Genomic DNA, 16,697 nt, shown 5'->3' with positions numbered 1-16,697 from the left:
CGTACAATCGTCTATGCCTGGTTCTGACGGCTTGCTATCTGAGTTCTCTATGACTTCTTTATTTTCCCCATACAATAGCCCAGTGATAGTCCACATGCCGCCCGCGGGCGCCCCCTGTGTGGCCCGCGATGGAATTGCATTTTTTTCCTTTTTTTTTTTACAGTGCACCTGAATGCAACATGCAAGATACCCGCTGAATAAGTGTCCAAATGTTCATGTCATTCTGGCCAATACTCCACTTCTGTTATAGAATTTCAGTCTGGAATATGGAATATCTTTCAATAATCTATGATTTAGCTGCTAAATTGTTAAATACCGCCGTCTGCTCGCTACCCAGGCACTTATGTATGTACTTAACCTAACTAACTATCCGGTGTGCACAACATTTTCAGACTAAACTCCGGCTGACACCCCAAAAACCTACAATCCGCTACAGAAAAATTTATATTGTTTGTTTATTAACTGGCCCCTGGCCTTCTTTCATTTCACGGGCAAAGCAAGTTGAGTATCCCTGGGATACTCAATAGTATCTACTATTGAATAGCCTAAGCAACTCATTCAACTGTCAAATCCAACACATGTTGACATTTATTATGTCTAATGGGGTGTGTGTGTGTGTGTGTGTGTGTGTGTGTGTGTGTGTGTGTGTGTGTGTGTGTGTGTGTGTGTGTGTGTGTGTGTGTGTGTGTGTGTGTGTGTGTGTGTGTGTGTGTGTGTGTGTGTGTACTTCACTGAGCTGTATTATGATCAGTTAGTGTCTCCGTTTGTTGACCACAGAAGTGCAGACGCCAGACAGTCAACAAGTTCCTCTTCAAGATGACGTCCTTCCCTTCTGTCTCTTTGGTTCAAATCGAACCAAATAAGGCAGGTGTGAAAACGTCCTTAAACTGGGTGATTTCCCAGCATGCTTTGTTAATGATGTAAAGAGGAAGGAAACCTGGCCCTTATAATCAGTTAGTGTCTCTGTTTGTTGACCAGAAGTGCCAAGTTCTCCCCTTCAGGACGACGTCTTCTTCTCTCTTCTGTGAGACTCTTTATAGTGTATTGTATAGCCTAGTTTAGAGCAACTGATAGACTTCTCATGTTATGTCTGATCTGCCTGCTGATGTGTTTGAACGTCTCTGCAGGCTGGACAGGGGAGAGGACCAGCTATGAGTGTCACATCAGCAGATAGTGGATTTCTTCTCTTCCTTCTGTCTGTGTCAGGTAATTATATCATTACATTACATCAGTGGAATAAGCTTCACAGTAGTCATGTCAGCTGTTCAGAAAGACCATATCTTGTGCGTCCTGGTATCTCACCTGGTAGCACACATACCACAAAGGCTCGGCGCTTCGCGTGGCCGACCGGGGTTCGAATCCAACCTGCGGTCCTTTGCTGCAAGTCATCCCCTTTCTCCCTCCCCACCTTTCCTGTCTGCTTACTGTCCTATATAAAGGTGAAATGCCCCCCCCCCCCCAAATATATATATATGTCATTGGCTCATGTAATACCTGTCAAACATGCCAGAAAGTGTCTGAAGTTATGGACTTAAAATAAATCCACTATTACTTGATACTTCTGCTGTCAATCAGGTGTCTTTTCTTATGCTGGATTTCTCATGTTGTTTTTATGGCGTTTCGAGGGCTTGGACCCAAAGGGACATAAGTGTGATTTGGGGCAATATGAGTAGTATATATGCCAATTGAAAGGTCTTATTGAGATATTTTCTGTGTCAAAAGGACATAAGTTATTAAGTTATTAATAAGACCCATAAGTTTTAATTACACCAGAGCGGAAAGCCGTAACAGTAAAAGTAGGGTTTTGTTTGCTGCTAAAAGTAAGTAAAGTAAAGTAAGTAAAACTTTATTTAGCGCCCTTCACAGCACAAATGCACAGAGTGCTTTACATCAGTAAGAAAAAAGCAATACAGTGCAATAAAACAATAGATTAAAAAACCAACAAGGTACAATAAAAGCATGGGATAAAACAACAAATATGACAAGTAAAAAGTAAAAGCAGTGATTGTTTATCGATTGCCAAAGGCCTGTCTGTAAAAGTGTGTTTTGAGCTGTTCTTTAAATGGCTTTCAGTTGGGACGGTTCGCAGGGCCAGGGGGAGGGCATTCCAGAGCCTTGGGCCCATCACCCCAAAAGCTCGGTCCTCTTTAGTTTTGAGTTTGGTCCTGGGGACCACCACGAGCATCTGGTCAGATGACCTCAGTGACCGGCTGGAGGAGTCTGGGAGGATGAGGTCTGAGATGTAGGAGGGAGCGTGACCGTGGAGGGCTCTGTAAGTGAAAATAAGGACTTTGAAATCTATTCTGAAATGTACAGGGAGCCAGTGCAGGGCGGCAAGGATGGGGGTGATGTGACATGACGAGCAGTCTAGCAGCAGAGTTTTGGATTAACTGGAGTTGGTTGACAGATGATTTGTTGAGGCAGGTGAACAGTGAATTACAGTAATCAAGTCTGGATGAGATGAAAGCACGTACAGACATTTCCAGTTCGGTGTGTGATATGATGGACCGGAGTTTTGCAATATTTCTGAGGTGAAAAAAACAGGTGCGGGTCAGGGATTTGACATGCTTGTCCAGGTGCATTGATTGGTCAAAAATGACGCCCAGGTTTCTGAGGTGGGTGCACACGTTTTTCTTAAAGGCCCCCAGGTGCGTGGACACTCTGGAGGCCATGTTGTCGGCGGCTATTAGTGATGCGCGGGTCACCCAGAACCCGCCGGGTCCCGCGGGCTGGGCCGCCCCGCAGGCAGGCTGGCAAATTATGAAAATATTGCGGGTGGTATAGTTAGAGTCTTATTTCATGACGTGTGCGTCATGTACAGTAAAGACGATGTGCTGCCTTGTGGCGCCGGGCAGTTGTGTCAGGGATGGCGTTTCTCTGACGGCCCGGCCACATCTACGCGTCGTTTGACGCGGGCTGACGCTGCTGCCCATCCACTTTGTATTGGAACATGCTGCTCGACGCCTCGCAAAGCATGCTGGGAGACCAAGCGACGCGAGCAGCATGTTCCAATACAAAGTGGATGGGCACTTTCAATTAGCCTAACATAAATTGCAATTGCATGCATTGCAAGGAGGATATCCACTTCCTCTGGATTAAATTGCAAAATGTTTTTTTTCCTCATGCTAGTATAGCCAGATAAAGTCAAAGTCCCACTAGTCTCGCTAGCCAGCCTCTCTTCCCTTCCGTCAGAGAGTCTGGCGCCGCAGGTTTCCATTGTGGGATTGCGAAAAAAAATGCTCTGTTTGGGTTAACCAATCATCCTCGTCTTGGGCGCTGCTTAGCGTTAGTGCCCTTGTAAAATAGTTTCGGGGTGGAACTTGTGCCGAGCAGGCCTTCTTTATTGCACAATCCAAACTTGCCATTTTCAGCGTGTAGCAACGAGTTAGCCTGTAGGTTTCTGCCGTTAGCTTTCTACGCTAGCTAGTTAGCGTCGTTGTTTTCACATTCGGCGGCCGGGAGCATTACAGCGACACACATGGGAGCTGATTGACATGGTCGGAGCCAATGACAGAGCTTGCAAGCGGGGGAGCGGATATCGTGCTGCCACCGAAACAGCCACTCGAATGGGAGAGCAGCTTTAGAGTAGGGGAGGGCTTATCCCTGTTGCCTGTTTCCATGGCACCAGACTCTCTGACGGAAGGGAAGAGAGGCTGGCTAGCAAGACCAAAGTCCCACTGATTGTCACACAACGTATGAAATTTGTTCTCCGCATTTGACCCATCCCCTGGGGGGGAATCATATGGTGATCTAACCCCCCAATTCCAACCCTTTGATACTGAGTGCCAAGCAGGGAGGCAATGGGTCCTATTTTTATAGTCTTTGGTATGACTCGGCCGGGGATCGAACTCACAACCTCCCAGTCTCAGGGCGGACACTCAGACCACAATGCCACTGAGCTGGTTTTGATAAAAGTATCAAAACGGTCACTATACAGTCGTCACTGGTGTGATTGTTATATAGTGCAGTCTAAATGAATGGTTCTATTTCTTTTTACTCTGGCACAGACTATTGATGAATGGATGTGCCTGTGTATGTGGCACTCTTTATTTACATATAGCCTATATGCAGTGATTAGCCTAATTTGTCTCTAAAATATAGCACATTTTAAATATTTTGTGTAACTTGTGAATATAAACTCTTGATTTACCATCTAAATGTGTGTGCTGCATATAGCCTTGTGTAACTGGACTCATCAGTCTCAACATACAGTGTGGCATATGGCTAAATACACAGTCAGTCTTCAGCTCATTGAAGCACTTAAATGCATAATGTTGGGTTGGGGATTTGGCTCTCAATGGAAAAGCAGTGGACCCTCCTTGTCTAATAGTAGAGCCTAATTCACACCCTATCATATTATTATTATTTCTTATATTAGTGGTTCTCAACCTTTTTACACAAGTACCTGAGAAATTACCACCATATGAATGTATGAGAGGGAGGGGCCCCCGCGTACCACCAGTGGTACCTGTACCACAGGTTGAGAAGAGAACCACTGTCTATTTATGTAGAAAAAGTTAGCCCCCGCTGTAAATATTTAAGCCCCCCCTTAGCCCCCCCAGCCACAATTGGCTGGAGCCGCCACTGGGAGAGAGACAGAGTTATAGGCCCCTATCTTTGCATCGGCGTAGAAACTACGCCGAGCACCTGGTGCAGCGCTGATCAGTGGGCGTGGACCAGCGCACTTGATATCTTGGTGTTGGCGCTACACGCAGCCTAAAGCATTACAACCACGCCTTTTAAACGTAAAATTATGCACCGTCTGCTCATTGGATATTGTGCAATAAACAAATCACACGCTTGCCTTTTAAGCTCCAATTCCAGTGGTCCAGTAAAACCAGACAAAGCCAAGCGCTCTGCTCCCCCCCCTCCCTTCATCCCGTCTGTCTGTCTCCATATATAGGCTATTATTCCATATTATTATGCTTCTCAAACCAATCTAACTGCAGTTTAAATACTGCAAGCATGTAAATATGCTACACTAGCAAGATTAAAGTGAAAATAATGTTCTAAATGCATCAGCTAGAAAAATATAGCCTATCCCTATATGATGAGATTAATTAGATTGGTGAAAGTTTGTCCAGAAAGATATCGTTTTCTCTCCCCTGCTGCAGGTAGGATGATGCACATAAATATAGCCTACATTATGTAAAGTCATTGCATAAATGTGTTTTTATTGTAAAACTAAAATGTGAAGTAGAGCCAATTTATTGGAGCGGACATCACAGTAGGACATGACAGTAGAAGCGCTACTCTGTCACTTATCTAAATCACGTTAAATCGACAAGGGATATATATAGGCCCAGGATGACATATAGGTTTCACATAGGGTGGTGTTTTCATTTCGATGTTTTATTTGGTCCAATATTGAAATGTTCTACAATTGCAGGTTGTGTTACCATTACACATTATTTAGATCTACCTTTATATCTATTTCGGCTCATTTGGTTGCTATTTAGTAGCGAAATGGAGTAGCACAATGCATGCTGGGACATTACACAGGCAGTGAACTTACAACTTATTTTTCCTATGGGACGTGTGTTGTGTCTGTCTGAGCGAGGGAGTCAGAGAGAGACACAGAGAAGGGTGACAGAGAAGAGGCAGAAGAGCGCTCCTCGCAACTGGCGCACTGAATAGGCCTGGTTTCAGAGAGAGACAGAGAAGGCCGGGTGACAGGGGAGAGACAGAGGAGCGCCCCGCTCAACTGGCGCACGGAATAGGCCTGGTTTTCAAAGGCGCAAAGCGCCAAATTTACGCCAGGTGCGAAGATATCATTAGGCCGTCATTTAAGGCCGAAACGCCCATTCTTGCCCATTCAGGGAGTGCGCCACGCCCATTCAGCGTAAAGCGCATTTACCAGCCTAAAGCCATGTTGATATCTTCCCGAGACAGGCGCAAGGCACGTTTTTTAGCACCGAAGGCCCGTTTTAGCACCGAAGGCCTGTGGGAGAATAGGGGCCATAGACCCCAGCTGTCAACATTGGAGCTGCGCAAAAAGCCGTGAGCCCAGCATTGACAGACACAGAGAGCTGTGTAAAAGCCCCGCTGTCAGCACTGCTCTGTGCCCATCTGGAACACACAGTTAGATTTTAGTTTTAAAATGCAGTTCTCGGCTTACTACCACAGCTTATCGCCTAGTGATAAGCAATGTTATGCGTCGAAATTAACGTTGGTTAATGGGATACGTCTTACAGACCCATACAGCACTGGCGCTGTCAATTGGCCAAGCCTAGAGTGGCCAGCAATACATATCGTGCATTCCTTTATAACTGGGGATAACGTAGATAATTATTCTGTAACTTGCAAAGATATATTGTTATGTTGATAATGCACACAAGACACAACTCAATAATGACATTATGTAACGTTAAGCTACTTGGTCGTTAACTAACGATGTGGCTGAGCAGCCTACAGCTACAGGCAGCTTACCTGATTATGAATGAGCACTACAAAGTCGGGCATTTTAATGATGTCCTCGTTCCAATCAGTTCAACTCAATAATGACATTATTTAACGTTACTTGGTTGTTAACTAACCAAGTGATGTGGCTGTTACTAGCAGCCTACAGGTACAGCTTACCTGATATGAAATGAGCGAGCACTGCAAAGTCGGGCATTTTTAATGATTTCCTCTTTCGGCTTGCAACCAAAGACGCCTACGGTTAGCATTAAAAGCAGTATGAGTTGATGGGATTCGGTAAAACTTTAGTCCTTGCTTTGTTGATAGTGTAACAGACTGTTCAGTGTTGTGTTGTGTTCTATTGCGTGTATGCGAGGATGTGTATGTTCCCTCGAGTTGCAGTAGAACAGGATATGTGGGGAGAATTAGGTGAAGCTTGGTATAACGTTACAGCCTGGCTCTATCGTTTATTATTTTATTAACCAAGTGTGAATAGGCGGACCCGAATACTCTGCTACAATAGCTTTCCGATTCTGGCATCCCACTGCACAACACGAAGACATGTCTAGCTCGTCTGGCTGGAAAACTACTTGACAGGGCTGCGCGGAGTCTGTCTTTCTGCCTCTGTCTTGCGCATCGACGCTGTGTGATGTCAGTGTGACGTAGTCGTATAAGGGGTCTATTAGCTACTTTGCACACCTTGGAAGCTCTGCTGTGCTCCTCCTGAGTCCGGAGACATATTACATTAAATTGGCCGTTGCGGGCTGCTGGGTTGGGCTGGGTTCGGAATTTTCAGATATTTTAACGGGCTGGGCGGGGCGGGCTGGCTCCAATGATGGGTTGGGTTGGGGCGGGCCTTAAAAAAAACTAACCCGCGCATCACTAGCGGCTATGATTAACACCTCGGACTTTGTAGCGTTTAGTTGAAGGACATTTCTCCCCATCCAGTTTTCAAAGGCGGAGAGACATTCCTGTAAAATTGTGATTTTCCCCAAATTGTCGGGCTTGAATAATAATAATAATAATAATAATAATAATAATAATAATAATAATAATAATAATAATAATAATAATATAATAAGATTTATTTGTATATCACCTTTCATACATATAATGCAGCTCAAAGTGCTGGACATGCAAGAAAAAACAAACAAACAAAAAAAAACATTTAAAACAGGAGCAATAAAACCATAGCAAAAGAGAATACATTAAAACCAATTTATAGACATGAAAATAAGTTAACACAATAAAAATGATAAAATAATTAAAATAGAAGTAAAAAGAATAAAAAGATAAAAAATAAAAAATAAAATCTAAAATAGAACTAAAAGAAACTAAGAACGTGCATGGAGATAAAACACTTGATAAAATACAATAAAATAAAATGAAATAAAATGAAATGAAATAAAATAAGCGGTTAGTTAAAGGCCTTCCCATAAAGGTAGGTTTTAGGCTCCTTTTTAAAAATGTTCACAGAGCTTGCCTGTTTAATGTAATGCAAGGTGTTCCATAGTTTTGGTGCATAGTACATAAAAGCAGTTTCTCCGCTATGTTTATGAAGTACTTTTGGAACAGCTAAAAGACCAGAATTGGAGGGATCATGTCTATGTTCCCCGGGTTCTATGTTCCCCGGGTTCTATATTCCCCGTTTTTCACTAACCTCTCCCAGCCCCCACGCCAAACCTAACCTCCCCCCATGCCTAAACCTAACCTCCCCTAGACCCTAACCCAAAACCTAACCTCTCCCACCCCCACGCCTAAACCTAAGGTCGGCATTGCGGGTGGTCGGCATAGCGGGTGGACACCATTTGGGAAAAACGGGGAACATAGGACCCGGGGAACATAGGACCCGGGGAACATAGGGATGACCCCGAATTGGAGGACCTAATGGCTCTTTGCGGTTGGTAGGGTGTAAAAAAATCTGAAATGTATGAAGGTGCTGTGCCATTAAGTGCTTTGTAAGTAATTAAAGGGACCTTAAAATCAATTCTGAAAGGAACGGGGAGCCAGTGTAGTTCAGCTAAAACAGGAGTGATGTGACCAGCTCAGTGGCCTTGTGGTCTGAGTGTCCGCCCTGAGACTGGGAGGTTGTGAGTTCGATCCCCGGCCGAGTCCTACCAAAGACTATAAAAATGGGACCCATTTGCCTCCCTTCTTGGCACTCAGCATCAAAGGGTTGGAATTGGGGGGTTAAATCACCATGTGATTCCCGAGCGGGGCGCACGCTACCGCTCCCCCAGGGGATGGGTCAAATGCGGAGAACAAATTTCACACATTGTGTGACAATCAGTGGGACTTTACCTCTCTTCTTGGTCCAAGTTAAAAGTCTAGCAGAGTTGTGTATGAAATCAAGTTTCTTTATAGACTTTTTTGGTAGACCAGTAAACAGTGAATTACAGTAGTCTAACCTACTAGTAATAAAAGCATGAATTAGTTTCTCAGCATCCTGTTGTAGTAGAAATGGTCGTACTTTGGCAACATTTCTAAGGTGAAAGAAAGCTGTCTGGGTCACTTTACTAAAGTGCGGCTTAAAACTTAAATCAGAATCCAAGATGACACCTAAACTTTTAACTTTTGAAGGAGCAGTACAGCTGGATGTTGTCAGCATAGCAGAGATACCAGGGAATTTGCTGATGAGAAAGGCCAGGGGGAGCATGTATAGAGCGAAGAAAAATGGCGCAAGGACGGCACCTTGAGGCACGCCACACGAAAGGGCAGAGGGGACGGACTTAAAAGGGCCCACAGCCACAGAGAAGCTTCTCTCCCTGAGGTAGGAGGCACACCAGTTTAGGGCACTCCCAGATATGCCCACCCCACTCCCTGAGTCTGTCCAGCAGGGTGGCATGATCGACCGTGTCGAACGCTGCGCTGAGGTCCTATAGGACTAAGATGGAACATTCACCATTGTCAGCTGACATCAGGAGGTCAGTGCGTAACTGCACTTACAGTTGTTTGACACCAACAGTGTCAAAACCTCACTTTTGACACTGATCAAGCCTTACGGGCAGAGGATTCTAACAGCACTTAGGTCAGCTCAACATGCAGGCTGACATAAGTAACACCCACCTATAGGTGATGCACAGCAGCCATGTGCAGAAGGCTCAGCACACATCAGCTTTACAGTGTAGAGAGGACATGTATGTTGACATAAGTAATACTAGCATTGGCATATGGGTGCATCCACTCATCTCATCCACCACCAAGGTAACAGCAACTGATCTAGGTGTTTTGGCTCTACTGTAAAATCTACTATAACACACTTAACCCCTCTGGCTCCAAGCCCTCAACCTGCTTCACTGGAAGATAGAGGGAGAGAGAGGGAGAGAGGGGAGAGAAAGGGAGGAAGAGAGGGGCAGAAAGGAAATGGATAGAGAGGAAGGGAGGGAGGGAGAGGAGGAAAGAAGGGGATGGAGAGAGAAAGGGAGAGAGAGGGGGAGAGGGTGGAAGAGGAGAGAGAGAGGGAGAGAGAAAGGGGAGAGAGAGTGGAAGGGAAGGAGATGGAGGGAGAGAGAGGGAGGGACAGGGAGAGAGAGGCAGGGAGGGGAGAGAGAAAGGGGAGAGAGAGTGGAAGGGAGGGAGGGGAGAGAGAGGAAGAGCGAGGAGGAAGGGGAGAGAGAAAGAGGAGAGACAGTGAGAAAAGGAGGGAGGGGGGGAGAGAGGGAAGGAGAGAGACGGGGGAGGGAAAGAGATAGAGAGGGAGGGAGAGAGGAAGAGAAGAGTGTGGGAGGGAGCAATAGCATTTTTGGGTGGGCTTGCGCCCACCCAAAAACCGTCTGATCCCACCCACAAAATACTCGACATCCAGACGAATCCATAGGTACATGTTATGCTAGCTCACTGGGAAGCGGGTGTAACATAGCTCCAAAGTCGGCAAAGTTTTTGACAAATGTAAAAGGGCATGACTACTCAATTGGGTCCCTTGACCTCTCACATCAAGATAACTGAATGAAAGTGGGCTAATTAGAACCACATGAGTCTTAGCTTTACAGCTATGTCTGACATATGCTACATAGGGTATATGAGCTGGGGCCACATTACAGAAACTCCCTATCTTATGTCTTGAGTTAGGATAGGACAAGTTTAAGATAGGATTTTTTCTGATTTCGTATTACAGAAGCAAATCCTTTAGGAATCCTATCTTATCTTGCTAAATCCTATCTTATGTCTTGTTAGGAAATCCTAAATACTCATCCAGCATCGGTTATCAACTTTTCTGTCTGTTACCCTAGCAACCACTAGCAACAGACACCTCCTCCTTTCTCAACTTGCGGGGGGAAGTAGGAGCGCTAGTAGCCTGCTGGCTGGAAAGTTTTCAGCCACCCTCACGCGGGAGGTGAAAGAGATGGAATGGGCTAAAATAGCGGAAACCGTCTCTGCCGTTCCTCCCCCCTTGGAAATTGTATGTACCGAGGAGCCAAATTGCTGATGGCTGTTGCTACCTCAGTTAAATTACGTGACATAGCAGGCTGAGATATTTTGGATATGTCGGCCACTTAAGTTTGAAAATCTCCCTTTGCAAAAAACCGAAGTGCATTTGTAAGTTGTACTACAACCGGCAGAGCCTTGCCCCTTTCGGAACTGCTAACATAGCTTAGTAGCGTAAGCGTGTCGCCTAGTCGGTCTCTCCAACACAGGTCTCAGCTCTTCGGCTAGCTGCAGTATCATGTCCCGGGGCAGTCTGACTCTGTATAGAGCGAGGGGTTAGTCCTGCCTACTGTATCGATTAACGAGCGTTCTGTCATCAAAGCGCAAAACATCATTCGGGTCCCGCATGAGCCTTTCAGTAAATAAATTGCGCCTGTTGACATTTTGTTGGTTTTGCAAATGTAATAACAGCGCAGCCATAACGTTAGGTAGGTAGGCTATAAATAGGCTAGAAATTATAACCAGATGCAAGATGGCTGTTGTTCCAGTTGAAAATAGCGTAAATTACTTAGGACAGCATAGCTGGCATCTTAAAGTTAGGAGAGCTTTTTTAAGATTTTGGGGAGTTGGGACGCTTCTGTAATACGCTTTTCCCATTTTAAATTAGGATGAGAATATTGACTTAGGAACTGTTGTTCTGTAATGGGTGTTTTCCTAAATCAAGTCCTAACTCTAATTACCATGGTTACCAATCATTTAGGATAGGATTTGGAATTTAGGAAGTTTCTGTAATGTCGCCGGTCCTAAAGACATAAAGTCCTAAAGTTTCTGCATGCAGTGAAAATGTGTTATTCTTGCCTTTTTTGTTTCCCTATTTCTGCACACTGTGGTGCCAAAACAGTCATTTGGGTACAAAGCTGAGACTCCTGTGAATCCAAAGAGCTCCATCACATGAATGTGTGATGCAATGGCCTCACAGTAACAATTTCAAAATGTGATGGTACCATTTTTTTTAAACTTACCTTATACTGTGTAAAATGACCTATTGTGAGCTCTAGGATAATTTCATCCTGAACATTTACAAACAAAGTTAGGAAATTCCCTTTTTGTTACTTTATTATTTTACTTTGGTTTATGCCTACAAAGCAAATGTTACTTTGTACTTGAGTTCTCCCCTGGAAGTGATTTTTGTATACTATTGTATAATGTATTTAAGCAAGCAGTATTCTATCTACCATTCTACCTGTATGCAGAATATATATAGTGAGACAATTATTTTTTCATCATTGTAAAGCAACAGAACAGTAAAGAGGATATTAATGTGATGTGTAGTTCTTCAGAGATGTAGCCTCTTCATTTTGCTCTCAAAGTACACCACATTGATTCATTTTTACTTTAAAATGTAAAATATTTTCTCCCGGGGGGGCATGCCCCCAGACCCTAGGGCAGTGATACTCAACTTGCGGCCCGGGGGCCAGATGCGGCCCACGACAGGGTGCATGGTGGCCCCCAGACCATTTTCTAATAATTTCACGTTAGTTTTCATTGTGAATTAGAATCTAATACACAATAAAAACTAACGTGAAATAAAGTTTGGCTGAGCTCCAGCTAAATTGTCAAATACCGCCGTCTGCTCGCTACCCAGGCACATGTATGTAATGTAACTACACATGTATCTAAATAACTTAACCTAACTAACTATCCATGTGCACAACATTGTCAGACTAAACTCCGGCTGACACTAGGCATGGGTCGGTTTCAGGTTTTACCGGTCTGGTCCGGTGGACGAGCCGGAACCGGTTTGATTTCATGCAAAAGGCTTCAGACGGAGGTAGGGGAGGAACTGAATGAATGAATGAATGAATTTATGTGGTGATAAAAACAAGAAAGAACACAACAATACATATATATTATGTATATGCATATGCATATGTATATGCTATAAAATAAATGTAAAGTGCATTGTAAAACTGGTCACAGTAGTACTTGCTTTTATTTCTCTTGGCAGATTGTTCAGGTGAACTGCTGCACTGTACCTGAAACTATTTTTCCCCATCAGACTTTTAAAGCGACAGGGTATAAAATCTGTCGACCTACCTCGAGTAGCGTCCTGATGTGTTTCTCGTACAAGTAAGAAATAGTTCAGTAGGTACCTCGGGACCTCATGTAAAGTGATTTTAAAAGTGAGTAGCATTTTGATATATAAAATGCGCTTTTCAACCGATAACCATCGGAGACTTTCAAAGTGCTTGGTGTCAAGGTGAGTACGGGGGTGCATCTTCAATACTACTCTAATTTATTTATTTTGGGCTGTCTGCAGCCTGCCTTTTAATTGTTGTGTAAGGCCTTGGCCACACTGATCCGACAGAAAATGGACAGAACAGATAGACGGATAGATTTATGTCCGTTGCATGTACAAGTAACCTACTTGTACAGCAGGTGGCGGTAAGCACCTTGAAGGTGTCAGCGACCCGCCTATAAACCGAGAGAAGAAGAAAGCTGGCGTCAGCTAGCTGTTAGCTCTGTGCGCTACGTTACTTATGTGGCAATAAAATGCCACCAAATGACCAGATTAGATGGTGAAATCAGACGGTGACACTGACTATCACATTGTACAACAGCGGGATGGTGTACACAGCATTAATGATAGCCTCCTTCACCGCCTCGGCCGCCATCTTCTTTGAAAAGTTGAAACAAATCTCGGAACGCCTCCTCTCGAGACCTCGACTCTGATTGGCTAAACGGACAGTGACTATCCGACCATCCGATACGTCCAGCCAGAAAAAGTTCATCCCTTTTCAACTTTCTGTCCATCGAAACGTATGCAAATTTTCTGGATACGTATGCTTCTGAGTGCTCCACGGACAGTCGGACAGCTGTCATTGAAAATGAATGGAAGTGAGAAATGAACGCACACGGACAGACACCACGGATCAGTGTGGCTAAGGCCTTAGGCCGGTGTACCATGAGGTGGCAGCGTAGTCAAAGTGGCTTTGCACTAGTGCCCCGGCAAGAGTGTGTAGTATCTGAGTGTCTAAGGGGTGGGCAACTATTTTTCATGGGGGGCCACATGAGAAACCCAGATTGTTGCCGGGGGCCGAAAAAATATTGTCATGCCGTAACCATGGATGGGCAACTTTGATGATAGAGAGGGCCACAAAATTTTTTCCTTGTGAGTCGCTACCAGATTTTGCTGAGGGCTGAACGGCAAGGGCGTTTCTAGGTCCTGAAGACATTGGGGGCTTTAGCCAGGTACCCCGACGGGGAGGGGGGGTAAAAATGTAGGTTTTTCCAATCCGTAAATACCCATGTTGTGAGTCATTTGAGATGAATACAGAAGAACAAGATTAGTGGGTCTCAAAGTGAGGTCCAGGGACCACCAGAGGTCCTTGATAGGGTTCTGGCGGGAGTCCACTTAGCAAATTCATGAATTGATAAATGTCAGCATTAGCCTCTTTCACTTACAAGAAGTTCTCACCACCTCCCCTCCTCATCCTCTGGTCTGGTCTCCTCAACTCTGCTCTCCTCTCCTCTCCTCCCTCTTATTTAGTTGTTTAGTTGTGAAGATATTTTCTGAGATAAATGGGCCTTGATGCTGAAGGCCCATTTATCTCAGAAAATATCTTCACACAGAATATTATTAACCATACAAGCAAGCTACAACGCTAGCATCAGCATGAAGCCAAAGCCATCCACTCCAATGTCTATAGAAGCTAACGTTAGCATGACTGTCACAATAACAATGCCTTCACTTCACAGTTACATTAAACAAAACCACACATCACTGCTTCATTAAACCATTACAACAAACAATACCTTGTTCCCAATTCTAGCTAGGCGATTTTGATTAGATAAAGAACCGTAGGTTGAAGAGCGACATGTGTTTTGCGACCGTCTGTTTAACTTTTACATGTCAATTCACTTCCGGCCGGTGAGCACACCTTACGTCAAGTAGCATAGATATAACATCACTACGTCCACTCTAAGTTTCAAAATAAAAGTACCATATGATACAAAAACGGCACCATCAGAATTTAGGTTTACAGGAAGCGTGTACCTTAATAAAATACCTTCACAGGAGTTACTGGGGGGGTTCGTACACTCTGGCTGAGTTGGTTTCTTCCATGATGCATCATCATGGGAAAAACCAACTCGACGGGGGAAAGAGGGGGGTTTCGCTGCAAGCACTGACTTGAGAGGCTGTTCATAACCTCCGGGGCTAGGAAAGAAACATCCGGGGCTCTAGACCCGGAAGCCCAGGGCTGACGACGCCTCTGCTGAACGGCGCCAGCGTGAAAAACTTTGGGGCATTTGAAGCCAGGTTTAGAGGAATAACTCATTTTAAATTAACAGTTGTGATGCCATTATTCAGTCTTAACCACCAATATTTGATCCTTTTCTCACATGTCACCACTTGCTCTGCAGGGCTTGAAATTAACTTTTTTCACCACCTGCCAATATGGTTGCTAGATTTTAAAGTTACCAGCCAATTATCCAAAATGTTTTTCTTGAAATAAAGCAGAATATGAGTGGGTTAATTTAAGCATAAGTATCAGTAAGTGGCCGGGATTCTCAAAGCCTGTGTTGAGGGTCACATGACCAAAAATGCACTCTTGAAGCTAAATAAATCCAAAATCAACAAGTTAATTATTTAAATTTCTACTTCAATGTAGAACAATAATTTCTTACACATGAGATTACTTTTTGCCTTTTAGTCATAAAGATTATTGAAAGATATTCCATATTCCAGACTGAAATGCTATAACAGAAGTGGAGTATTGGCCAGAATGACATGAACATTTGGACACTTATTCAGCGGGTATCTTGCATGTTGCCTTCAGGTGCACTGTCATTTTTTTTTTTTTTTTTTTGGTTGCAATTCCATCGCGAGCCACACAGGGGGCGCCCGCGGGCCATATGTGTTGCCCATGTGTGGTCTGAGAAAACCGCTTTTCTAGTGTAACCAGGGCACTAAGGCCCGGACAAATAGTATGCAGACAACGCCACTCTGGGAATTTCACCCAGAGAATATCACATCAATGAGTCAAGAGAATACCCAACATCAGGTTTCATAAAAGGAATGGAGCAGAGACGTGCATTTCCAGGTTCAACAAAATATGTTTTTATTTATTTTGTTGTTCAGATGACCTGCCAATTAAATGTTTCAAATCAGCTGCAGATTTGTTCAGGCAACATGCCAAGTAAATGTTTCATAAGCAGCTGCAAGAGAAGAGTACAATTAAACAATTTCTTTATTATAAATCAGATTAAAAATGATCAAAATAGACTAAAATTACCAGTACAGCAGGGGGTGCCAGTGGAGTCCACAGGTGGAAGGGGGGGTGAGTGAGGGGGAAGAGGGTCAGGGGGTTGCACCACCACCAATAAACCAATAAGGCACACTCACTGCAAAGCAAAACACATGGTTAGAACGCAAAACAAAGCACCACAAATTATAACATGCACTAAGGGGACCCAGGATAAGCCCACACCCAGTGACCAACCACCTGCAGAACCATGGCGCCCTCCATGCTGTAACTGGCAAGATGAAATCTCTAAAATAATGATCAATTGGGTTAAACAAAATAAACAATCAAAATCAAATAAACAAACAACTGAAAAGAACAAAAACTACAGGACAAAAACAGCAATTGCAGAGCCTCTCCTCCACCAAGTGCAGCAGTCTAAGCCATGTGGAAGGCCACCCAATCGTCAGGCCCCTTATTCCATGGCCTACGAGCTACGGAAACCAAACCACATTCATGGTGCTGCACGAGGTGCATGGAGACTGGCTCATGTCCGGCTCATGTCACAGTAGCTCCTAACAAGACAGACATACAGTTAGTCATTACTACTAATAATAAATTAAAACCAAGGACATTACAGGCAGTCGCCGTACCTTCATTCACTACAGTAGCACGCACCAGTCGGTG

The 16,697-nt window shown here is 44.2% G+C and overlaps 1 protein-coding gene across 1 annotated transcript in view; it reads left to right on the top strand.

Moving 5' to 3' along the window:
• Positions 1 to 995: 995 nt before the first annotated feature.
• Positions 996 to 16,697, top strand: part of LOC310794960 (immunoglobulin superfamily member 11-like) — a gene marked incomplete at its 3' end in the record, with an annotated part of 42,515 nt that continues 26,813 nt past the window's right edge. Inside the window, exons 1-2 of the mRNA XM_083656987.1 lie at positions 996 to 1,024; positions 1,128 to 1,206. Coding sequence (XP_083513113.1) covers positions 1,152 to 1,206 — 55 coding nt within the window. The 5' untranslated portion in view covers positions 996 to 1,024; positions 1,128 to 1,151. The remainder of the gene's footprint in view (positions 1,025 to 1,127; positions 1,207 to 16,697) is intronic.

Source organism: Poromitra crassiceps (assembly GCF_964638095.1).
Source record: "Poromitra crassiceps genome assembly, chromosome: 20".
Classification (NCBI taxonomy): domain Eukaryota; kingdom Metazoa; phylum Chordata; class Actinopteri; order Beryciformes; family Melamphaidae; genus Poromitra; species Poromitra crassiceps.
The sequence above is the reverse complement of the archived record's forward strand: the minus strand, read 5'-3'. Positions and strand labels throughout refer to the sequence as shown.